Source organism: Oikopleura dioica, chromosome 2 (genome assembly GCF_907165135.1).
Source record: "Oikopleura dioica chromosome 2, OKI2018_I68_1.0, whole genome shotgun sequence".
NCBI classification, from domain to species: domain Eukaryota; kingdom Metazoa; phylum Chordata; class Appendicularia; order Copelata; family Oikopleuridae; genus Oikopleura; species Oikopleura dioica.
This window is the reverse complement of record NC_137292.1, coordinates 231503-257132: the sequence shown is the minus strand read 5'-3', so window position 1 is coordinate 257132 and position 25630 is coordinate 231503. Positions and strand designations below refer to the sequence as shown.

At 36.6% G+C, this 25630-nt stretch overlaps 2 protein-coding genes and 1 long non-coding RNA gene across 7 annotated transcripts; 2 read left to right on the top strand and 1 right to left on the bottom strand.

Moving 5' to 3' along the window:
• Positions 1 to 888: 888 nt before the first annotated feature.
• Positions 889 to 6455, top strand: LOC145696814 (proton-coupled zinc antiporter SLC30A1-like). Of its 5 annotated transcripts, none has more exons than XM_081773911.1 (11): positions 889 to 1023; positions 3980 to 4095; positions 4142 to 4335; positions 4463 to 4539; positions 4586 to 4713; positions 5044 to 5288; positions 5418 to 5594; positions 5639 to 5720; positions 5763 to 5883; positions 5966 to 6093; positions 6261 to 6455. In XM_081773911.1, the coding sequence occupies exons 1-11, from the start codon at positions 970 to 972 to the stop codon at positions 6334 to 6336; spliced, it is 1398 nt and encodes a 465-aa protein (XP_081630037.1). In that variant the 5' UTR covers positions 889 to 969; the 3' UTR covers positions 6337 to 6455. The 5 variants fall into 5 exon arrangements, with proteins under 5 accessions (XP_081630037.1, XP_081630035.1, XP_081630036.1 ...); XM_081773909.1 differs by lacking the exon at positions 889 to 1023 and adding an exon at positions 1108 to 1784; XM_081773910.1 differs by lacking the exon at positions 889 to 1023 and adding an exon at positions 2206 to 2551.
• A 57-nt stretch (positions 6456 to 6512) lies between these two features.
• LOC145698767 (AN1-type zinc finger protein 1-like) lies at positions 6513 to 7607 on the top strand. Its single transcript, XM_081775987.1, has 4 exons — positions 6513 to 6813; positions 6889 to 7004; positions 7046 to 7213; positions 7345 to 7607. The coding sequence occupies exons 1-4, from the start codon at positions 6761 to 6763 to the stop codon at positions 7560 to 7562; spliced, it is 555 nt and encodes a 184-aa protein (XP_081632113.1). The 5' UTR covers positions 6513 to 6760; the 3' UTR covers positions 7563 to 7607.
• A 282-nt stretch (positions 7608 to 7889) lies between these two features.
• On the bottom strand, positions 7890 to 8633 carry LOC145699744 (uncharacterized). The gene is made up of 5 exons (XR_014134069.1): positions 8481 to 8633; positions 8305 to 8433; positions 8201 to 8263; positions 8099 to 8147; positions 7890 to 8052 (listed from the first exon to the last, which is right to left on the bottom strand). It is a non-coding gene; the product is annotated as an uncharacterized LOC145699744 (long non-coding RNA).
• Positions 8634 to 25630: the final 16997 nt, after the last annotated feature.

Here is a 25630-nt window from a genome sequence, read left to right as displayed (position 1 = left end):
TAATATGATTAAATTAATTTACATGTAAAATAAGAAAATAAAAATAAGGGTGTCACTATGTTAATTTTAGGAAGAAATTATGTCTACCTCCTAGAGATTAAAAAAATATTTTTTTACTTTCCTCCTCCTCTTCTTCATCGCCATCTTCCTCCTCAACCTCCTCTATTTCGCCTCCGACTCTCCACGATCCTCACAACCGAATTTTCCCTTCTCCACCAACTTCTCTTCCTCGGCTGGAATTCTTATGCCAGAATTTCCGCCAATGCCGAGCAGCTAGAGAAAATAGTGCAATTTTCTCTCGGTCTTGCAGACGGCTGGTTAGGGAGAATTATTTTATTTTATATAATTAATCGATATTTTATTATTAAAAGTAATAAATAAGTAAATTAAGTTGGAACAGTGATGAAAACAATCGACGGAATCGTGCTTTTTCCGAACAAAGTGAAGAAAACGCTGGTCCTTTTCTTTCAATTTGATGAAAGATTCATATTTTCAAATAAAAACTCATTTTCTGAAGCCTCCTCCAAGTATCCATGGCTTGGTGGAGAGTGGTGTTGACCGCTCCAACGGACGTTTTGGGTTCGAATCCCAGCGCCGCAATTTTCTTTTTCAAAGTTTCAAATTTTTTAAGGGGTGATAAAAGTATGTTCCGATAACGCTAGGGTATCACAATAAATACAAAAATGTTTACTTTTATATAAACATTTATTTCGAGAAAAAATGACTGAAAAATCGTTTTCATTTTTTTGGCCAACCCTACCCGGTATTATGACTTTAGCAATTTCAAATTTGAAAGTCTCGAGTTTGTTTTTCGACGAAAAAACTCCAATACAACTCTTCAGAATCTGAAGCGGAAAATTTTTATGACAATTTTCTTTCGACCCTTTTTATTGGCCGTTTGATCTGATCGAAAAATCCTAAAAATAGAGAGAAAGCGATAAATGGTCAAGTGAGAAGAAAAAAGAGAAAATGGAATTGAACGCATCCTGTATTTTCTTCGATGAAGATTCTAAATGCTCAAAGGTAAAAAAAAAAAGAAAATTAACGACTTCTTTTTTGGGTGAGCGGTTTTCGCGGGAGACTTAGTTTTACGATGATTGATCGTGAATTGTTTCAGAATTTATTTTTCAATTGAAATTGAGCTGCATGATTTTGGCTCGAAAACAGAAGGACAGGAAAAGGTCTGCTTCTATGGGCCGACAGGAGAAAAAATACGACGATTTTGGCCAAAATTCGACCAAATTATTAAAAAATTTACCAATCATTGAATCTGATTGACAAAAAAGTGTCGCGAAAATCAAGCATTTTGTCGCAATTTATATCAATGATGATTAATAGAAAACTGTTTCTTTTGTTTTGTAATTTTATCCCCAAAACTCATCACAATTGCGAAATTACACCTTTTTTCATCCTTGTTTTTTCGAGTCAAAACACGTCAACTGTCTCTCTTTTTCTATATTTGAGACGAAAAGCGAATTTCGGGTCACAAAAATTCGCCTTTTTCCCTCCGCGCGAACTAACCCACGCGAAAAATGAATCACTAGCCGAGTTGAAATGGTGGATAAAAATTAATTTTTAATTTTTTGCTCTTTGCTCGTTCGTTTCCTTTTTCAAGTGACGAGTTCAACCCTCTTTTTCAAATTCTGGAGAGAAAAAAATAGCGAGGCGAAAATTCTTCAATTTGTTTTTGGGAAGGAGCGAATTAGAGATAATTACTGAAGAAAAAAATGGCCGGAAGCCGAAATGACTCGGAATTAGACGAGACTGGAAATGGGCTATTATCTGTAAGTTTTGGTGTTCACCGAAAGGATATTTTTGATGATAATGAGGCCGAATAAGGTGTCTTAGTTTTATTTTTTTGGAAATAGGGTGTCCCTATTTCGACGGAAAATACTTTTGGGAAGTTTTATTTTAACGGATCTGATTTTCTTCAAAAAGTTCCCTTTTTTAACGGATTTTGTTGAATTGACTTTTCAGAAAATCCGTTAAAAAGGGGACTCTCTTAAGGAAGAATAGATTCGTTAAACTGCGTATCAACCAAAAGTAATTATCCATTGAAATGGGGACCCCCTATTTCAAACGAAAAGCCGCTTGTGGCTTAATGGAACGAAAATTCTAGCAGCGTATTTGGCGACTTTTTGTTCCATTTGGAGCCGCAAGCGGCTTTTCCGATTATCTCGGAAATCCTTTGAAAATCTTATTTTTCGTCTCAAAAACATCAGTCTCTGTTTGAAAGATTTGGACAGTAAACAGTCCTTTAGTGCCTGGTCTTGTTGACCTTTGTAGCTCGACTATTTCAATAAATAAGTTTATTTTCTCAAATCCTGAAATCAGGCGTTTTTTTGTTCTTGAATTCGCATTTATTGCGAAATTGAATACATTTTTTGCATAATAAAGCGCGGCTAAATATTTGATCTGAGGACAAAACCGAGTTCTGAGGCGAAAAAGAATACATTTCAACGATTTCAAGAGAAAACTCGAATTTAATAATTATCAAATGACGGTTGAAAACCCAGCTTATTTTGATACCAGTGCTGAATCTGTCCGATATGTAAGTTTCCTTGAGTTCACCATTATTTACAGTATGTATAACGCAAGCCTACAGTGCAGTGGCTAAACATCTGAGCTCAGTAACCTGTGTAGAACAGATGGGTCAGGGCCAGAAAGGTCTTAAATATATAGCCGCGTAGCGGCTTTTCTGGAACTCCCACAGGGGTTAAGGCAAAGCCGCCCGCGGCTTTTCACTGAAGCTCTTTCCAGACCCTGTCTTCTACACAGGCTACCAAGTCATAGTCTATGACTCATAGATCGTAGGTCCCTGATTCTGGATCAAGTCCAGGGGCCATTTTCTCATTAGAAAAACTGCTTGCATATTTTCTACTGTAATCTCTCTCTGATACTGTAGGCTTATTCTACAATTATCAAGATAATTGCAGTCTCTCCGCCCGATCTCTTTCTTCACGCTCTATCTGAATTTATTGCAAGCAGAGTTATATTTAGTTGTAATCGATTTCGATGAAGAAATGATATTGATTATTCTCATCCTCAAAACAATCCTCAATCCTGAGAAAAGCTTCCTTTCCCATCCATTAGTAGAAGCTTCAAAACTGTTCGTCTTTTACTGCGAAAGCCAAAGCAGCAATAAAGCTTTCGAGACGGGTGATATTGAAAAGAGTCTTTTGGGAAATCACTAACTTCCAAATAAACGGGAGAGTAGTCAGAAGAAGCAGCTAAAATAGAGAGATTTTTATCTGACGAAAAAAAAGATGAGGAAGCCTTCCGTTTTATCTGAAGAATATGTCGAGTTTCTACAGGTTCACTTTTTACCTTCCATATTTCTTCAAGAAATATTTCACAAAAAACGAAAATTTTCATAGAAGTTTAACCCTGCGCGTGACTACCTGACTCAGGATTCCTGAGAAGAAAACCTGAGTCAGGGTCAAAAAGATTTTTCTTCTTCTTATTTCGAATTTTCTAGAGAAAGCTCGAGAAGTAAACGACAGTAATAGATCGTTCTTGAACGTCCTGTTTTGTTGTTATTATTATTTTTTTCGATAGAAGGGCTAAATAATTTACGAGAAAATTAGTGAATAAAAAATGACCTGCTCGTTCAGTCGAAAGGTAATCATGATAAGCTAAATTAATAATTTGTGGCCGGCTCCAGCCTTTTTTTGTGGGGCGCAATTACGGGTTTCAGACAGAAGGGGTACTCAGAATTCAAAATACAGACTTGAGAAATAAAAAATAAACCGATTTTTTAAATTGGAAAATGATCGAGACCATTACTAATAAAAAAGCAACGGTAAAAGAGAAATCGGGGGTGATTGTAAAAATAAAGAAACAAATTTAGCTAAAATCCAGTTTATCGACGTCTAAACCCTTAAAATCAGCAGCAAAAGGCTCTTGCTAAACTATTTCCTGGGAGAACATCCCTCTAAAAGAATATAAAGATGACTGTTCCCTTAATATTTTTCTTCAGGATCGCACAATTTCCTCGGACCATGGTCACTCCCACTCAGAAGACAGCTCAAAATGCTCAAAAAACATCGCCTCAAAAGAATGCCGTATTATTTTCATGCTTTCCCTAGTTTTATCGTGAGTAAACCGCACTAACCCTAACCCTACTGACTTCCGTTTTAAGTTATTTCTTTGTCGAAATTTTCGTCGGTTTTTTAAACAACTCGCTGGCGCTGGTCGCCGACGCCTGCCACATGCTGTCCGATGGACTATGCTTGGTCGTCGCCCTCGTTGCCATCAAAATTTCGAAAAAATCTGTCGACGCAAAGGTTCTTTCGGAAAAGAACACTTTTGGATGGAGTCGCTCAGAAATCTTAGGTAACTAACTATGTACGTATAGGTAGCTATATCTAGCCTTTTTCTGTTTTATTCTCCAAAAGGACATTAACCGCTAAAAGCCTTCATTTATCAAATACTAATGCTTTTTTTGATGATCTATTTTCAGGTTCTTTAATTAACGCAGTGTTTCTCCTCGCTCTCTGTGTCATCCTCATCTTGGAATCGATAGAAAAGTTTATCCAGGTTCGCTTTTCTTCGATTTCATTATTTCTAATTGAAATAAATCTAGCCTGAGCCGGTGGAGAATCCGCTGCTAGTCCTCTACGTCGGATTAGGAGGACTCGTCATGAATATCGTCGGGCTGATGATATTTTGCGGCGACGGAACTGGACATGGACATTCTCATTCTGGAGGCGGGTGAGTTTTTCAGTAAATTAAGGGGGCTCCTCCCTTATTTTTTACTTATTTCGGGATCGGAAACCTGTGTGGAAACCTGAGTCAGGGCTCTGAAAGGACCTTGACTCAGGTTTGTTGACGAGCCGAGATTAAGGACCCTTCTCTCCTATTCAATATTCACGTCTTTTTGCTTCAAAAACTAAAGTTTTAAATTTTTAAAAAATCCTCTTTCAATGATTCAAGTTATTCCTGTCTGAGGCGCTAAAAAAATAGACAAAAAAGGCAAAGAGAAAAGTTCATCCCAGTTCCTCGATTATTCAGTTTACCCCTGTCTGACGTTTATTTATTCAGACATGGCCACAGCCACGCCACAGACGACGGCAACCTTCATGTCGAAATGGACATGGCCAAAAGCGCTGCTGCTTTGAATATGCGTGGGATCTTTCTACACGTCGCTGGTGACTTCTTTGGCTCCGTCGTCGTTTGTCTGTCAGCGCTGTTGATGTACTTCTTCAATAACTGTAACGATGAATCGCTGGAGAACTGTAATTATCACGCTGAGGCTGTCGAAAGTGGCGAGTTTTTGTTGTCGACAGGTACTTTTCGCCCCCCAGTTTTGTGACATTTAAAAAAAATGCTGTCCTGGCGTTTGGGGATTTTTAGGGGACAATGCTACCTATTCGGCCTTTCCATGTTTTTGAAATTATTTTGATATGTTTCTGAAGGACTGACGGAGGACGCGATCGAAACGATGTTCACCTCCAGCAATATTTCCTCATCGTCGACCTATCTTTCGCTTATGTTTCCCAATGGGCCGAAGCACTGGACCCTGTACGTTGATCCCGCTACTTCATTTTTGCTAACGATGCTGATTCTTTACACGACGCTCAAACTTCTCAGAGGTAAGAAACTGTACTCACTGACTTGTTCTGAATGCTCTATTTAGTTCCTGTAATGATTTTGATGCAGACAGTTCCGCGAGGAATCGACATGGAGAAGATCAAAGAAGATGTCTGTTCTACAATTAGGTAAACCTGCCCTCTTCTATCCCGTTTAACCCGAAAAATCAGGAGTAAATATAACGCCATCGTAAAAATTCACGACCTGCACATTTGGACTCTTGCTGGCGATCAAATCGTCGGCACTGTTCATCTCAAAATGCTCAACGTCGACCTTCAAAACTTCAACCAAGTAAAGCTTCCTGTTATATTAAAAGTACTAACATTTATCTTTATTATTAACCCCGTTTCCTTTTCAATACCGAAATTCGTAGATCGTCTCTGAAGCTCGGCAAATATTCCATAAAAACGGAATCCACCATCTCACAATTCAGCCAGAATTAAGTACAAATGATACTTCGCTCACGGAAACTTCGTCGAATGGAGACAGTAATGTTTTAACGTAAGTACAGTCTCTCCGCGAAGAGTAACTTTTCGACCACCGTTTTCTGAAAGATGTCACTCTTATTTCGGAGAAATAATAAGGGTGTATCTATCTTAACTTTCGGACCTAAGGAGTTTTTCGCTCCTTTCTCAAAGATACCATTGATGCAATAACGATTGCTTTAGCTATGAAGACAACAAATCTGAAGAATGCCTGTTAATATGCTGCGACGAAGGGCGAAATTGCGACGGGAAAAGCTAGTTTAGAATTTTAAAGTTTAAATTATTATTTCTTTTCTTTTGTTTTTCTGAAAGTTGAACATTCTACCATCTTTATTATACAGTCGTGAACTCGTTCCGAATAAATACTGCTGAAGCTTCTCTTTTTTCGTTGTTTATTTCTTCAAAGTTGAATTCAAGCATCTTTCTGTTCAGAAATCGTAGCAAAATTCGCGAAAAATGGATCATATAGGCGCAAATTGCTCGCTAGAGAGCTGTGGAAGGCATGATTTCCTCCCGATAACATGTGATTTTTGCAAAGAAAGCGTTTTTCGATAGAAAGAGAGGGGTGTTTCCTGGAAAATCAGCTCGAAAACGCTTCGAAAGAGGTTTTCTGCGAGAACCATTCCCATACAGATGCCCATAAATGTTCAAAAATACCAGATTCCTCCTCCTCCCTTCCTCCTATGCCTGTATACAGTTCTGAAAAATGCTCAGTTGACGGCTGCGGCTTAAAAGGAAGGTTTATCCTCGCTTATATCACCAGTTAATGTAATTATTCTCGCTTTTTCAAAAGTCTATTCGATACTTTAGGTCAAAAAGTCACTTGCGAGTTCTGTAAGAACTTGTTTTGCCTCCAACACAGACATACAGACGATCATTCCTGCGGAGAATACGAAAAAGTACTCGATGCCAAGCGCGCTGAGAAAGGTAATGCCTCTATTCCATTTTTTCTTTCTGTAAATTCTCAGGAGTGATAACACAAGAAACGAAAGCAACAATAGAAGCGTTGAAGAACCTCGTATCCACAATAACAACTCCTTCGACGAAAACCGCCACGAGCAAGAAGAAACTCTCGGACAAACAAAGAGCCATGGCGGCGAAAGTAAGACTGATGAAACTGAAGGCCACGGCAAAAGGTACGAGAAGAAAGCCATAATTCTTCTGTGCATTCGAAGATACGCTATTTTCTTTCCAAATTAACGATTTCGAAAACAGAAAATAACGATTCAGTTGTTCTATGTGCACTTGATTAATTTCTATATTTTAGGACCCGGGTTTGTCCCAATGTCCGAGCGAATTTTCTTCCAAATCGGGGAGAAACGAATCTTCTGCGGTCTCGATTTCACTATCGCTCGTCTTGCTGGCTTAGCTGAATGCTCTGGCCTGGCTACGATCAATGATTTTCCTCTCGAAGCTGAAAGTGTCATTCGTGAACTAATCGATCTCGGAATTCTTATCAATGGCGATGAGCTTGTTGCACTGTAATATTCTTTGAACCCTTTTTTTTTTCAAAAATATACTTCAATTAGACAATTTTTACTCAACCTCTAGCCTAGAGGCTCTACAGGCGTGGACTAATTTTGAGTCGCGATAGGCGACGTCATAGCAGCGCCTCAGCCAGCTATCAAGAATTCCTATCATCTGGCCCGAAGATGAAGTTTAAAATGCGCGCAAATGTGACCCTGCTGATTCGTGGGCTGGACGATAGGAATTCTTGATAGCTGGCTGAGGCGCTGCTATGACGTCGCCTTTCGCGACTCAAAATTAGTCCACGCCTGTAGGTCTTCCTCAGGCTCTTTTTTATTCCTCAGTTGATCACACATTAATTTTCAAGCACAAGCATCGCAGAAAGATCATCCCAATTTTTAAGTGCGGGCAAATGGGTAAGATCTTCCCCTTCGATCGAGGTGAAATCTTCGTTGAATATGAATTTGGTGAACTTCCAATCTCCCGAATATCCTCCAAGGACCATTATCTTCGAAACATTAAATGAACAAAATCGCCAAATAGAATCAACTGACCTCGTTATAAGGAAAAAGAACAGCTCTTGCGTATCCTCTGAATGATGTCCTAAAAATTACAAAAGAAATTAAAAGGACTTAATTAACTCTCGATTATCTTACCATGGAACGAGTCCGATATTTTCCCATTGATTTTTGTGAAGCCGCCATATTTTTCGATTCGAGCTTTTAAATTGGTGAATATCTTGCTTCATATATTCACTAACCTTGTTCTTCCTGGAATGATTACCAGTCCGAATTCCCCCGAAACAGCGCAATAAGCACTTAGACCTTTTCCAGTATTATCTTCTTCAGGAAACGTCAAACTCTCATCTTCGATCCATCCACTATCCGGGCTACAAATTTTCTCAACCTTTCTGGAGATTTTTCTACATTTAATCACCTTAGCTACTCAACTGAATTCCTGTAGATACCAAATTTACTATCATAGCCACCAAGTAGTATCGAAAAAAGGTCGCCTGGGTGATCAGGATTTCGGTAAAGTGGAATATGACCACCGATATACAAATGACTTCGCGTAGTCTCTGGTAAAACCTCCAGGATTTCTGAGCCATCGTATCTTAGAATAAGTTCTTGGTCATAATGACAAGACATTACCGATAACTGATGGAGCTGCTGCAGTTTTTTCTTACTTTTTTCGCATGGCTTAATCGGTGACTTGGTCTGAATGTACCCAGGGGCACAATGCGTACACTTGAGTCCTGAGACGCCTTCTTTGCACTCGCTGAGCAGGGGTCAAAATGTCGTCAATTTAGGTTATAAAGAGTCAACTACGCGCCAAAGCCAGCATCAAAGCGTTTTTTTTTTTATTTGCAAAGCGGATTTTTTTTAAATATTCAGAAAAATAATCTAGTCAGGAGCAAAACAACTTGATGCACAGACTTACATTGATGGACACGCTGGTATCAACAAAGACCTTCCCCCCAGGACCCCTCGTTCCATCCTCCAATCCGGAATGGATATAACTAACGGAAATATGGCAATAACTCTCTAAGTCCTTCGTCCCCGCTTTGACCATTCCTCGGACGGGGTAGACTCGGCCGAAGTCAGGATCGTAGCAGATGAAGTTATTCACTTTTTTGATCACAGTTCCAGTCGTGTAGTAATTTGCCTTGTACGGATCGACTTCGCAGAAGCGACCAGATGATTCGGTTTCGTTGGCTTTTGGGCTTTATTTGTTTCAAATATGCTTTCTGTAAATGGAGTATTGTTCTCATAAAATTGACTTTCAAACTTTTTCCTAAAATCCATCGTCGGGCAAATCCCAGCCGGAATTCCATAATCCACTGGTTTGTGATTCTGAACACCTTTTTTTTTAACCATGTATTTTATCATCATTTTTCTACGCGTTTTTTTTCTTGTTATCTCGGGAAAAAATGAAAAGCGGTTTTTATAAGTGGCGAATGCAGCTTTCAAGTTATGTAGAAAAAGCGAGACGTAGATAAATAATTCAGAAGGGCAAATGGAACGTAAAGTGAATCTGACAAATGAACCTGAAGGATGGAGGCAAGGACGAGTGCGCGAGACGGGTCGATTGTGCCGACTCGGGCTTCTGTGAAATTCGCTTTTGCACGGATTTTTCAGAATTTATTTGACAAGAGTAATTTTCTAAGAAAACGAGAAAATTTTTTGTAAATCCTTTCCCATAATTTTCTGCTTTAATTTCTTATTTTATTTGTCTCTCTTTCTTTCCAATACGTTTAAATTTATCTTTTCAGCTCTAGAATCAGTTCCTTCGCCCCTAGAGCAGTCCCAAGAGACTTGTCCGCGATTTCCAGAAATATTTAAAACGCATCAAATATGCATGCGAAGAAAGCTGCGCTGACAAAAGCAGCTTTTTAGCAAGTTGAGGGATGTGGAATCGAGGAATTGATTATGACTTTGGCTCAGGCAGATTAAACAGGGTTAATGTGGACTCAACGAGGGTCGATTTGAATTCACAATAGATGAAAAAACGTGGTCCAGAAGATCCAAACAGGCCTTAAGCTTGAAAAAGACTTGGGAAAGTAGCAATCTACTTGACAAAAAATCAAAATTTATGCCAAAATTTAAAGGAAGAATGCACAAATTTTTGACAAGAAATTTTCAGCGCTAATCTTGCAGAATTTTAAGTTGTGATCTATTTATATTTTCAATTTAATATTAAAGAAGCTTTACAGATAATTTTACTCGTCAAATGACATATGACGAAATTTCAAAGAAATAAAGAAAAATAAACAACCTATATTTTAATGCAAAAAGTATCAATCAGACTGGGGAAAATTGAAAGCGAGAAGTAACTGCAGCTCTCCGTTGTATTTTTCTGATTTCTCCTGTACATTTTGCTATCGAGGCACAGTTTTTAGTTTCGCAGGTTTTAAATTTGCATTGTATATTTATCTAAATAAGAGAATTATTTTCGAATCAGCGCCGAAAATCGCATATTTTGAATTTTATTAACAAAGTTTTAAAAAATTAAAAAAAATTTGAGCTAATATTATTTTATATAAGTCACCTTTGCACCACTCAGCTCGCCATGAAATCGGAAGCTTTTAAATTGGAATCGCACTTGATTTCTCGGCCCTCGAGGAAGAATCTTTACAGTCCTATCGGTTAAACATCCGCCTTCAATCATCTTCAGGACTGGCTTATCCGACACGGATACGAGGTCGATGAGTTCTCCTGAACTGGCGACACAATCAGTGACTTGTAGCTCCCTGCTCGCATCCACGAAAGTGAAATTCGACTCGACGAATAGATCCACGCCTGTTCCCATGATTTTCTCGTCCCAAGTTTCTGTGAAGCTCGGGTCGGCGTATATTTGCAGGTTGCCAGTTTGACTTCCTGAAAGAAAATAAGAGAATAAAAATCATTCCAATAGGATCCTGAAAGCTGATTTCTCTTTCTATATGTCAAAAATCATTTTTTATGAATGCCGGCCTCATGACAACAAGCTTATATTCAACGTACCGATTGAGTTTGCCACTCCCCTGAAGGAGCTAAGCTCAGGGTAGAAGTCGCCCTGAGAGAAAAATTCGAAACTGGTCGAAACAGCACATTCAAGATCAATATTGAATTCAGGAAGGACTGGAAAAACGGGAGCATCTCGGTTGATCCATGTCCGCATATTGTTGGTAAAAGTGATTTTTTCAAGTTTTTCATCAACAGTCCGTTTAGTTCCGCAATCTTCGTAACCAATGATCCACTTGTAGTGAGTTCCTTTCATTTGATTAGAATCGAATTCAAGAATGCAAAGCTTATTACTTTTGAAATTAAAAAAAAAAGTATTTTTTATTTAAATATCTATTTACCATTATTTTCCAAAGTCGGGGTGCACGACCCATCCTTTCCCGCGTTTAAAATCAAATCTTCTTGTTGAAGTCCTCTTAACGAACAGATAGGCACATCCAGCTCCATGAAGAAATCGCCGCATGAAATTGTTGACATATAATTTCTGCTGAAGCAAGACTCACGGCTCACACGGTTTAAGATTTCTCCGGGAGATAACACTTAAATGATTTTATTTTTGTTTGAAACCCGAAAAACAAAATGTTATCTTATAATTTAATATTATATATATTTATTATATATTATTTAAAATGAGTTTGATGTGAAGTTTTATTGCATATCGATTTCGGCTTTAAGCCATCGTTAGTGCAGAGAACTAGAACAAGTGGAAATAAAATCCAAACGCAACTCCTTACCGTCTTGGGATTGAGGACGAACTAAAATTCCTTTCAGCAAAAAACTGACTAACAATAGTATTCTAGAGAAATTATAAACGAAAGATATTTTTGATTTTTCAGAGGCACCTTTTGCGCATTTATAGAAGCCTCTGAATGGTTAACATTAAATAATCACTAGGGATTTATGTTGGACTTGTCGATTCAGCCGTGGACGTCTGAGTCTTATTTCGATTGGTTCTGTCTGAACACGGGTTCTATAATCTAAATTCGAATGTAAAATTTCAATTCTATTACGAAGAAAATTAAACCGAGACTCGAAATTATTTGTCTGACTAAACTCTGCAAATTTAGTCTGATAAAGTTGGCATTCAGAAGTGTGTGTATAAATCGCTGTTTGTTTTGAAGGCTGTTGATGATCCTGACAGCGTTGATTCAAATTTTCCGTCTCCCCAACATACTGATTATTACAATAACAAGTAAAAAGATAAACTGAGTTTAGCGAATTAGTCTGTTCAATTTTGGGCATCAAGTGCGAGATCAAAGTGTTTCGAACAGTGAGTGTCTTGTGGGGAAAGTGTAGATTAAAATTCGGAATAAAAGATTTGATGAGTTTTCGTAAGCCCTGAGTTATTTTCGAAACTCGATGACCTGTGTAAGGAATTCTCATCGTAAAATTTCGAGAAGGATAAATGCGCAAAAGGTGCCTCTGAAAAATCAAAAATATCTTTCGTTTATAATTTCTCTAGAATACTATTGTTAGTCAGTTTTTTGCTGAAAGGAATTTTAGTTCGTCCTCAATCCCAAGACGGTAAGGAGTTGCGTTTGGATTTTATTTCCACTTGTTCTAGTTCTCTGCACTGACGATGGCTTAAAGCCGAAATCGATATGCAATAAAACTTCACATCAAACTCATTTACACCGATGTCATTTATCAACATTATTTAAAATTATTAAATTATTAAAATTTTATAAATTATCATAATTTACCTTCGTTAAGGTTGAAAATATTTTCGCATCTTTGGGTATTTTCATGATTGCAGGCAAGAATAGAAGCTTGGATCAGTGCTTGTTTCGTTGCCCTTTGTCTGTCAACTATGACAATCGTTGTATCTGTTCTCGGTCGGTTCATTTTTATCAGTTCTGACGGGTCCAACAACTCGGCAGCAAGGGTGATAACGGAGACTGTTGTAGAATCAAATGCTTGATCACGTCTCTGAAGAAAAAAGGAATTTTTAGGCGATAAATTTAATCATTATCTTATTTACTTTTTGAAAGACGTCTGCAATCGAATTGTTTGCGCATGAAATTGTCAGAGCATCAAGAAACTCTTGAATTTCATGAAGAAGAGGCGTTACAAAATGAGAGGCGTTCTGTTGGACTTGACCGTCACCGTAGGACGCGGCGAAGATTTTCGCGTCGAAGTTATGAGACTGAATACCAAAGTATGAACGAAAGACAATCACTTGTTATTTTTGAATTTCTTACGAACCTCATGATCCAAAAAGCCGACCAAATTCGCCATCATAGTTTTTTGAGCGTGATTGAATCCGTCTTTTGCGCATGCTGAAGTCGTTCCATCAAGCCAAAGCGAAATATCTAGTGGACACTTTCGCTCATCAATGCAGGTTTTTCCGTCGTTCGCGAGAGTATGCCCGCAGGGACAAACGCAGATCGGAATCATGTCTCCTTTGTCGATGCATTCGTGAGAGCAGCCTCCCTTGTTATTTGAGCAAGGTGATTCTTATTGAATATTTTAAGAAAGAAATTACTTTTTTTCTCGCTTACCCTGGTAATCTTTGACGCATTTAAAATTTGATTTAGCAAAATTCCATTTGACGGGACTCTCTTCTGTCCTCCTTTCTTTCCGATTTCTCGTCGGTAAGCATCGTTTTTTTCGTTTATGAGGCTCTTCAATAACAAACTGTCAAAATATCCTTATCGAGTTAAGGCAAATCTCATTGATTTTATTGAATGAAAAATTATTATATTTACCGAGAATCCATCCATTTTTGCAAACACCCATGCAAACGGTTCCGATCTTCCATTCGTCGAAACAGAAAATTTCACCGTTTAAAAGAGGAGGGAGCGGACTGCAAACATATTCAGCAATCGCTTAAAATTCTTTTCCTTAATATTTCCGAAAAATCTAGGACAACAAACTTTTTTTGAATTTTAATAACCCCCCCCCCCCGTCAATACTTTCTGAAAAATTTATTTTCGGAATTTCAAAATTTTTAGTTGGGTTTATCTCGACTTTTTTAGCCTAAAATGGCGTTTGAATCATTATTGCTCACATTCAGGGATCTCTGGTTGAAGACGCTTGATTGATCGATTTAAGTTCCGGCAAACCCAGTCGGCTAAACATACAGAAATATGAATTAGTGCAAATCGTAATGATTCAACTTGTTGAAAACGTGAATGACGCTTACCAGCATTCAGAAATTGTCCATTGGACAGAGAACAGTTTAGTTCGTCGGGAATGATATCTGTTTTATCGTTCAACGCTTGGAGACTTATCTCGGGCTTGGGGTCATTTGATAGATTGTAGCTTCCGGAAGCTTTTACGGAAAGACACAGCAATTGAAAAATAAAAATCTTCATTTTCTTCGAAAATTGGTATAAATGAGCTGAGTAAATCTTTCTGATTTTTTGTTGAAAAATTTGACGATTTTTTTTTAACTTACACCTGTTCGAGACCAAAAAGGATTATTTTTACTTCCGAAATTTTTTGTGTCCGGAAATTCACTTGTGACAAAAAACCGGAAATGAAGGAGATGTCCGTTACCATCGCAATTTATATAAGACAGCAATGTTTACTTTAAAAAACCACGAAAACCGATCATAAGGGGGAATATTTTAATGAGATCAATCAATGTAAATTTAATTTCTCAGCATCAACTAAGGATTTCGATAATTTCTTTTGAAGGAAACTTTGCTTCTTTTTGCCCATTTTTAAGGGAGACGGGAGCTTTTCCAGCCATTAGCTTTTCCAGCCGTTAGCTTTTCCAGCAAATTAGAATTTCCAGCAAGGGATCCCCCCCTCCCCGATTTCTGAAACTTAAACCCGTATCTTTTTTTGTTGGTCTTACGTACGAGGCTGATCAAGCGCTCATGGGGAAGGGCACAAACTAAAATAAGGAAGTAATAAGATAGGACGTGACAGCGAAGGAGCGAACAAGAAAGTATCATACACGAAAAGATCAAATAAAAAAGTATCATACATTAAAGTATCAAACATGAAAGTATCATACACGAAAGGATCAAATAAGAAAGTATCATACATGAAAGTACCAAATTAAATAGTATCAAGCATTAAAGGATCAAATTTTTTTGGAACCAATAAGATTGCCGTATAAGGCCTACCGGCCTATAAGAAACCCATCCTCAATCATTTTCAAATGTATGCCCGATCCAATCTTGCAAAGTACTGGCTTGGATCTTCCGTTATAATTTGATCCTTTCGTGTATGATACTTTCTTATTTGATACTTTAATGTATGATACTTTCTTATTTCATCCTTTTGTGTATGAAACTTTCTTGTTCGCTCCTTTGCTGTCACGTCCTAGCTTAAGACTTACTTATTTTGGTTTACCCCTGGGGAAGCTCATTTTTAAATAAAGATATTCTGATTGAATAAGCTCTCTTTCTCGCCATTGGCTTATGCATAAGAGACCGTCAAAGTGATTGAGGTTGGCAAAAATGGCCATTTAGGCCCTTTTGAAATGGTATCTTCTTTTTTGTTGGCTTTTTAATTTTAAAGCTTTTAACTGTAGAAGAAAGTTGTGACCCTGAACTTATTATTCTGGAAGAACCAGCATAATCTGATTTGCGAACGAAAATTTCCTAGTTCTTATACTTTTTGAAGCGATTTTTGGCGGTTTTTTGGTATTCAATTGCTCTTCAGCGCCAAAAAATGGCCAAAAATTGTAATGCAGTATAAATTAAGCAAATAATTAAGCATTTGCAATCATAAAGCGGTTGCAGGTAACTTCCTCCGACCTAAAAACTTTAAACCGCTATTGGATCTTTCTACAAGTTTTGTTTTTATGCTTTTATATTTAATTTAATGATTTTGGACACTGAAAGAGTCTTTGTTTAAATCGAAACCGCGAAATATAATTTTCCAAAGAAGGAATGAAAATGAGATTAATCAGTGCTAATGAAGGAGGAGGTCGTCAAAATTAAGAGTCTAAGTGAGCAAAATAGCGAAGAAACCTGATTAAGAAGTAGAATTTTGATTATTCACGGAAGTCAAAATGCTTTTTGAATTTGAAGTTAACCTCGGAAAAGACCCCCCCCATCAAGATGGATAATGTCAAAATTTTTATTATTTGTTGGCTTTTTGGTTCTTTAGACAACAAAGAAAGACTTTTACCTACACAATTTTTGCTGCTTTAGAAAATTAAGTTAAGATTGGCTTTATGAATGGGAAATTTGCGTTTCATTTTTTTCTGAAAATCTTTGATTTGCTCTTTTTTAATGAAAATTGAGGGAATTCTTATTATTTAATGCATTTCTTTCATACAAATTGTCAAAAAAAAAATGATTCAAGGCAGGAAACTCTAAAATGACAGTCTAAAATTTTGCTTTATTTTCGCCTTATAAATTTTTAAAGGGGCTGACCTTCTTAAATTCATTTAGCAAAAACTGTCAAAAGGGTAATTATTAAAGCTCAGGGCCTTATTTTTAACCTGGAAAAAATAAAGATTGTACCCTCATTAAAACCTCGAAAAACCTTCATTTTCCAACCTTACCTTTAACGGTCTGTATAACCTTAAGTTTGATATCGAAAATTCATTATTAATCAAACGGGTGTAGTCGAGGGTTTCGTCAAAAGGATGCAATTGAAATTAAGGGTCTACCTAAGACAGTTTCTGAAAAAAACTAAAGTGGCGTTCTAGAGATCCCAAAAAGCCATTGATTTTTGACCAAGAAACTCTTCAAATCGAGTGTTTTTGAAGAAAAACTAATCGAATAATAAAATTCAAGACAGTCTTTTAATTTTTTTTTGCCTAACCCTAACCCAAATAAAAGAAGAATACGGTCAAAAAGATAAATAATCTGCTTGGCCGACAAAAGAGTCAAAAACAGATGATAAAACTAATTTCATGGATAAAAACTCGCAGCACTCCTATCCAAATATATGATTGATAAATACTTTGAATTTTTACTTAGAAGAGCATCGCCAGTATTTTATCGTTCTCTTCCCTGACCAAACATTAAAGAAAACCTTTTACATAACCTTTAAAAAGACGGAAACAGGGGATTTCTAGAACGTTTGGGATTTGACCCTCCGTGTGCCGGGATTTCAAGGTTTTTCCCGGCACAAGGAGGGCACCCGCAAACAGGCGCGGAGCGCACACTCGCATTTTTGGTGGGTGAAATGAGTATTCTTCTTCAGTTATCTGAATATACAAATTGGACCATAGACCATGGTAAATTTGCAATTCGGTGTTTTCGTGTCTTGATTTTTGTCGATTCCAGGCGCTTTAATAACAAAAAATTGTAAATATTCGCTCCGGAAATTATCCCTTCTGAATCAGTGACAAATTGATTTTTAATCTTAAAACCTTTTAATGCGGATAAATTGAGTTTGTTTTGATTGGTCTTTTTGAAAATTCCTCCTGAAACCTAATTTCGTTGGTTTGTAGATAAACAAAGCAGCTCAATTTAAATTGCGTTGTCAAACGCTATCAAGCTCATTTCCTGTTTTCGTCAAAGAGGAAATCGGTTAATAAAGAACAAAATCATGTTTTTGTTTGCTTTGTTTTCTCTTGCTGTTCAAGGTAAGCTTTTACGAGATACGGATGATAGTCTTAAATAAAAAAACTGCTCCTTTGGTTTTTCATGGCAGAATTTATGCAAAAATTATTTGTAAATTCAGTCAAGGCTTAAAATTCCACAATTTATTTAAAAAGATAATTTGAATAATAAACCAGTCTGATGGATCTGTAATTTAATTTCTGATTCAGTTCAAGGAAAAGAAAATTCGCCAAAAGCGTCATACAATGGCTATGACGTATTCGTCGAATCACGTGACCAATGCTCTGAAAAGAAAGAGTTCTTTTGCAATGAAAGCGATTCTTCACGGATTTGTGGGGAATGGAACTGTCCTAATGGTATTTCTGAATTTTCCAGCTGCACTGCTTTTGCGCGGAGTTTCAGCGAATCCGAGACAAAAGAATATCAAAGGAAAAGGTTTACGCCTGATTTTGGATTATAAATAAGAGATCTTTATGCCTTTAAAAGGACGTGTTACTGTCATACAAATGTGGGACCATTCAATGTCTTCACCGGATGCAAGTGGAAGACGGAAGAGATCGAGTCGACGACTCCCAAACCAAAAACGACAAAATCCACAACGCAAAACACAACAAGATCAAGTGAACCATCAAAAACGACAACTTCAACAACGATGTCAACATCGACGAGATCAAAAATGATGATACTCTCAAAGAATCAAGAATCATCGCTTATTTCATCAACCAGAAAACCAAATAATTTTGATCTATCCCGGGATAATGACGTTATGCTTTTTGACTTTGAAGTTCCTAGAGAGGATAAAATTCTTGAAAAAGACGTGAATTAGAAGAGTTGGAGCAAGATCAAGAAGATGAAGAATTTATTGAAAATAATTCTCGATCATATCCGATCCGCAATATAAAGAGAGCAAAAAAGATGCGCATCAACGAAAAGATGCCTGGAGAAAACTATCATTAGAAAAGGTATTTTTAGGTCCTTTTTATATTTACTGAAAAATTATTTTTCTTAAATTTTTATAGACGGAATTTATGTTCATGCTTTCGAGATGATACAAACAATTCAGCGAATGATGTTCGAAGATGGTCTCTTTTCAGAAAATTTATGAAATCACAAAAATACAACCTTAGTTTCCCCTTTATCTTGACTCGGTCATTTTTGACTTCGATTTCCGCCTCGTTTTTTCTGTCATTAAAATAAACATTAATCTTTTTCGAAACCTTTTCTCGAAATGCCTTATCACGAAGCCCCTTGAGCATTCATAAATCTTAACAAATTAGTCGATTGAAAGTCAAAAATCTCAATAATTCGACGGGCTCTTCTGTACACTTCAAGTTCTTAAGCAACGTGTAAGACTTTTTATAGAAGAAGAAATGAACTTTTATCAGTTTTCAGAGGAAAAGCTCTCGAGCGCCACTCACTCAGCGAGCTTCTTAACAAAATTCGCTTTATTTAAATCGCCCGAGGTTTGAAAAGTTAACTTGCTTGACAGCCCGTACACCACCACCAAAAGAGCATTAAATTAAAAAGAACGTTTAGCATTTTTGAGCAAGGCAGCAAGAGATTGATGAAGAAAATATTCAGATTCCGGTTAAAAATTTATTCAAGACATATTTATTTTCTACGATTATAAAAATTTGATATGTTTAATTAAAAATAATTTTTTTCGGCAGATCAGAATTCAGATATTTATTTAGTAAGTTGGAATTAAAAAACTGAAATTTATCTAAAAGAGATAGTTCAATAGAAAGTCCTAGACTTATTGCTCATTGGGATGCCACATAAAATAATTCAACAGAATCATTAGGTAACAAACCTTGAGAGGGTCCTCAACGATTTATCCGAAATTAGGCATTTTTGACCGGCGCTCATAACAACAACGAATTACATTTTTTAAAAATCATTTTACGTACATAAAAACAGTCCGAGATGCCAATTTTGAGGGGTCTTTACATGGCAAAAATGAAGGAATTTTTTAAAAAGCTCTTGTCAATAGTAAGATCTAAGATAGATCTTTAAATCTAGGCCTGAAGGACACTCTCATTATTTACAAACAACGTATATTTTGGATTTTATTTATTTAATCTGTAAACAAAAATTTATTTTTTTTAAAAAGGGGCCTTAAGTTGCTGGGCCTTAGGTAAGGGTTTCACTGTATTTTCATAGAAAAAATCGTGTTCAAAAATGACGCAAAATCACGATTTTTGACAATTGGTGTTTCTTGGAGGCTCTCTAGCGCCAAAACCCCCTGATAATTTCTATCGAAAAAATCTTTTCAATAACAAATGAAGCCCTTTGAAAATCCTTACCGATAGAACTAATGATAATGACCTGCACGATTTTCCGCGAAATGCTTCATTATGGGTATAGTTATTGCTCAGGCTTACTTTGAGCTTTAATTAAGTGATTAATTTAGAGCTAATAATTAACTCTATCGTTAAATGACGTTGATAAAAAAAACGTAGGGGCCTTTTTTGAAAACTTTGGAATTCGCATTTTCGCCAAACCGCCCCACACTTCCTACGCTAGAATTAAAATGGGAAGATAAATTTTTGTATACAGATTAAATAAATAGAATCCAAAATATACGTTGTTTGTAAATAGTGAGAGTGTCCTTCAGGCCTAGATTTAAAGATCTGTCTTATATATTTTTACAACGTAAAGTTGACGATTCCGGGGATTCCAAAGATGAACCACATCCATATGAGTTTTATTGATTGTGATTTGATTAGTAAATAAGTTGTCTATGACTTTAAGGTAGCGAAAAATGGAAATAATTTACATATATATTTAAAAAAGGTTTTTAACAAAAATAAGAATACTCATATTTGCGGCGTTTGTCGAATGTCAATTTATACCCGAGGCGCCAAGCTGCTTTAAGCTGCTAAATGGAGGCTGTTCTCATTTTTGCAACGACGGGATATGCTCTTGCCCACCTTGTTGGGAGCTTAGTAAGTTTCTTATCATGTAGATATAGACGCGGATATGTATTTTTACTTTAAAAATTTCTAAGAAAGCAACAAAAAAGATTGCGTTATTTCTCCCGGAAAAGCAACAGTCACATGCTCGTCCGAAGGCGTCTCGATTTTGATCGACAAATGCGTTGTCCCCGACGTTGCTAAAGCCGCAATCCACCTTAATGATGAGAACTGTCTTGCAGTCGATGGAGATGATGATAAATGGGAAATCGTAAGCTCGACCGTCGGCGGTTGTGGTGCAACAGTAGCCTTTCAAAACGACGAGCGTTTTATCGTGGAGAATGCGCTTCATATAGGAAGTGCAGTCAAAAATGGAATCGTTTTTGGACGAAGTGCGAAAATCAGCTATTCTTGCAATTACAAGAATTCAGCAACTGCAAGGAGCATTTTTACTGCAAGGAAAGGGTTCTGAATCCATCAAGGCATGAAGCCTTGATTTTCGCTTGTTTTTTTGGTATCTTATTGTTAGATGATCTTTTATTAGTCTATAAATATATAAATTATACATATTATACAAATTAAGGGTATAACCAATTTTCGGAAAGTTTAGTGTTGGAGAAGTTAGTAGAGAAACAATTAGTGGGGATAGAATAATTGAGAAACAAATAGTGGGGATGAAACTATTTTGAAACGACTTATTTTGGAAGAACTAATTTTGGAAGTGATTTTATAGACAGGGTTTTGATTGGCCGGTAGGCCAAATACGGCAATCTTATTGGTCATCCAAAAATGATTTTTGGAGATTTGGATTTCCAATATTAACCGGTCCTAGATTATTTTTTAAAAATTAATCAAAAAAGTTCATTTTTCCTAAATTAATCGTTTCAGAATTCATTTCTCCAAAATTAAATTTTCCGAAAATTGGTTTAGACCCAAATTAAGGACTAAACCAAGGACTTAATGGTTCTCTATTATTCTAGACACACTAATCGTTTCTTTTTTATTCTAGACACACTAATTGATTCTTAATTATTCCATCATCACTAATTGGTTCTTTTTTATTCTAGACATACTAATTGATTCTAAATTATTCTATCCACACTAATCGGTTCTAAATTAATCCCTCCAAAATTAAATTTTCCGTAAATTGGTTTAACCCCAAATTAATATATAATATAATGTAATATTATATCATTATATTATATTTATAGTAAATAATATATTAAAATTCTATATTATCTATATATAGGCATAACGCACAAAAATCGACTTTTTATCTGTAAGTCTTAAGGACCCCCGTCAACAATTTTCCTCAAAAAATCGAAAATTTTAAAACAGCCATATTTTGGCTTCTGAGTATTCCTGGAAGTTTAAAACATCATATTAACTTGTTCGGAGCAATTTTTGACCAAGAAAAACCTGATTTTCTAGCAAAAATAGGCCATTTTCATCATTTTTCGTGAAAAAGTCCAATTTTCAATCGCGATTTTGAGGATGTTAGAGTCGAGATAGACCCCAAAAAAAGCCTCAAAATCGTTTTTTGACCCGTAGAATCCATTTCCGGGGTCAAAATTAAAAAAATTTCGAAATTTGATTTTTCGAAAATTGTTGACGGGGGGGGGGGTCCTTAAGAAGCGAATTTTCACCTATCAGATAGATTTTTGTGCTCTGACAACATTTCAACAAAAAAAATTTCAAAAATTTCATTTTTGGTGTTTTAGTTGCTCCCAAATTTTCAAACTTGTATCTATTACAGGGAAAAAATTGATTTTTCTGTGCGTTATGCCTCTCTATATATATAAAATTATATAATATAATACAATAGACTATATAAGACTACTCACTTTTTGATAATTTATTTTTTGACAAAATTGAACCAAAAAAAAATTTGCGAAAGAAAGTTGCTCAAATTGAACTTCCAGTTATCTTTTTGCCCTACTTTTTCTGATGGCAATAGCAACCCGACCAAAGCAACGCTGTTACTTCTCTCACGTTCAATGCTGGCGATGTTAATAATGAGCTCATCGAGTTCGATGTTCCGATTTCTTTCTATGATACCTCAAAATATGAAAACGAAGTCGATTTTACTACGATGAAATTACAAGTCGGAAGCACTCTTTATGGACAGCCCTTGAGTTCTAACTATAAAAATATTTGATCAAAGATTCTACTCATAATAAGTGGGGACTTGATGGAAAATTATTTATTTAATGTGCTCCTATCCTCCTTTGTCATGTGGGAATAACTTTTTCAAACAGTGATTTCGAGGTGATCCCCTTAAGATTTCCGAAAACTTTTTGCTTTTGGGTAGCCCGATAGTTGGTCTAGGGGACTAGAAGAAAATGCACGCTCGTGCGCTTCTTAAGGGTGTCGCAACAATACGTTCAAGTTTCAAACATCGATATTTCTGAGATGACCTCAACAATCAAAAATTTTTAAAAACTCTCAATATAGCTTAGGTTGATATCGAGGGCATCAGAAGAAAAAATAAAGATATATTAACCCGTTGCCGAGCGCGAAGTGTATAAAAGCCATCTACGCCAATAGTAAGCTGGATTTCGAGCCCTGGGGCAGGTTGTAGCATCCTAAATGCTACGCGCTCGGCAACGGGTTAAGGATATAAGCTATGAATTTGAATTTTCGTAGCGCCTAAATGCGACGTAGAATCATTTTCATTTCAAAAGCAGTCCTACCTAAAATTGCACTTAGAACTCAAATCTGGAACTTTTGAAAAAAAATTTTTGGAAAATTTTCTCTCTAGAGCGATTTCAAATCTTACGCTCTCGATTGCTCGAATTTTTCCATTGAATCGCTAAAATTAAACCGTTTCTTTTATTTTGATGATGTTAAGCTAGAAAATTGACGGGCTTTTATTTCCAAACTCTCTCAAATTTTCATTCTAGCGTTTTCCTCTTTCTTGCTCGAGTTTTTCTTCTTTTTGTGCTTTGTCGCGGGCAACCAATCAAAGCGCTACGCTCAACCGCGCCACTCTCACGGAAAAGAGGAGTTGAGAGAGCGAGCGCCCAGCGCGCCGCTTTTACACTATTCACACGCTGGGTAAGCCTCATGTAAATGGCTCGAAAATCGGTTTCGGTCGGAATTATCGAAAACTGATCCGTCAATTTCGTAGATAAGGGTTAAGAGAAGTTATTTATCGAAAAAACTCGACCGATTTAGTGGAAAAATTTCGAGCAATCGAGAGCGTAAGATTTGAAATCGCTCTAGAGAGAAAATTTTCCATAAATTTTTTTCAAAAGTTCCAGATTTGAGTTCTACGTGCAATTTTAGGTAGGACTGCTTTTGAAATGAAAATGATCCTATGTCGCATTTAGGCGCTACGAAAGTTCAAATTCATAGCTTATATCCTTAAGGGGTTCATTTGAAAATGATTTTTCCTTTTCAACGTAAAATTGATAAAAACAGCAAAAATTTCTTCAATAATGCACTATGAATAACAATTTTAGCAAATTTTTTCATAAGAACTCCCCCCGTTCCGCAAAAATTTTCTGCAGAATGCAGAACAATTCTGCAAATAAAGAATTCTGCAAAATATAGAACTACCGATGAAAGTTAAGTATTGCCCGGAAAAAAAAAGATTATCTCCATATATTGATTTTTAAATTTAGGGGCTCACCTGAAAAAATCCAAAAATTCATTAGTTCAGTGAGAGGATGTTCTTTTCGTAAAAGCGAAGTCTTCCACCTGGCGGGTTCCTCCGCTTAATGAAAAAGCGAAACACGCACACATGGTGTCGCTAATTCGGGCTCAAGTCCAGGGCAACCCCATCTTTCATCGGCATTCTACATAGTGCCGGAAAAACGATCTTTATCTAGTGACAAACGGCCCCTTCGCGCAAATTCTGGTAGGGAACTCATTTCTGAAGGTTGCCAACTTTCTCTACTCTCGCGCTTCCTTCGTTAAAAGATTATTTTTTCTTATATGCTTAACTTTTCTGCATGCAGAATCATCTCGAAAGTTTCCCTTACTATCAGTGACTATCATTAAACAGCCAGATAAAAATAATTTTTTTTTCAAAATGTCTATTTACAATGTCTTTCAATCAAGACAAGCTCTAAAAATATGCTCGTGCTCGAGATAGGTCATAAAACTTCGGGAAAAGTGAGTAACTCTTGAAAGATAAAAGCCCCAGCTTCAATTCCGGACACCAGCTTCGTCGTTAAAACATGCACAGTAGAAGATGAGGCTTTGACTGATACCAGTCTCGCTCTTGTTGAAGATAAGTGTCCCCTCGAAAATGGACTGAATTTCGTCTGGGGAGAAAAAACAACATCTGATTTGAAATTCTCCTTCACAATTTTTATATTTCCCCAGAGCGCAGATTCGGCAAAGATGACGATATCATGCAACGTAAGTTTTTTTTTCATTTTTACAGTTGCTTTACGAGTTTTCTTTAGATCGACTTTTGCAAGGCGGATGACCCAAATTGCCTTGCTGATTGCTCTGCATCAGATGAGGATAGTGGCCCGGTAAGTTTACAAATGTTTTGAAAATTTTTTAATACACTGGTTTTCCGTAATATAATAATTTCAATAATTTTTCCTTTGAAATAGAAGAACAAGAAAAAATAGAACTAAGTGTAACCCAATCTTGACTTCAAAATTTCCAATATAAAAGGATCTTTGGAAAATCACTATTATGATAAATAGCGGATAGTTTTTGCCGGGCTGATCTTTGCCAAAAACCCGCCGTCACCCCGTCGAACTCTTTCTAAGATCGAGGATAATTATTTATCTGAAAATAAATTGGTCGTATAAATTAATTTCGACAAATTTCGGACGGTCAGATCTATCATGAAGGTAAGTGTCGAGTTGCGAAGCAGAGCGACTTATATACTAAAATCTAAAACGACTTATATACTATGTACTAATTCTGTGCGTACGGACAGAGCTTTGTCCGAACGGAAGTATGACAGTTGCGTCAGGAGAGAGAGAGTTACGTAGGAAGAATGCATATTTACGTGCGTAAAAAGCTCGTGCACAGGGAAACGATCGAAACAATTCTGCATGCAGAACTATTCTGCAAAATGCAGAATTGTTTCGATCAAATATCGCCCTTATTCGATCGAAATAATTCTGCATGCAGAATAGTTCTGCATTTTTCGAAGAATAGTTCTGCACCCGCCAAAACGGATATTAGCACAAAAACACCAAAAGACTCAATTGACCGAA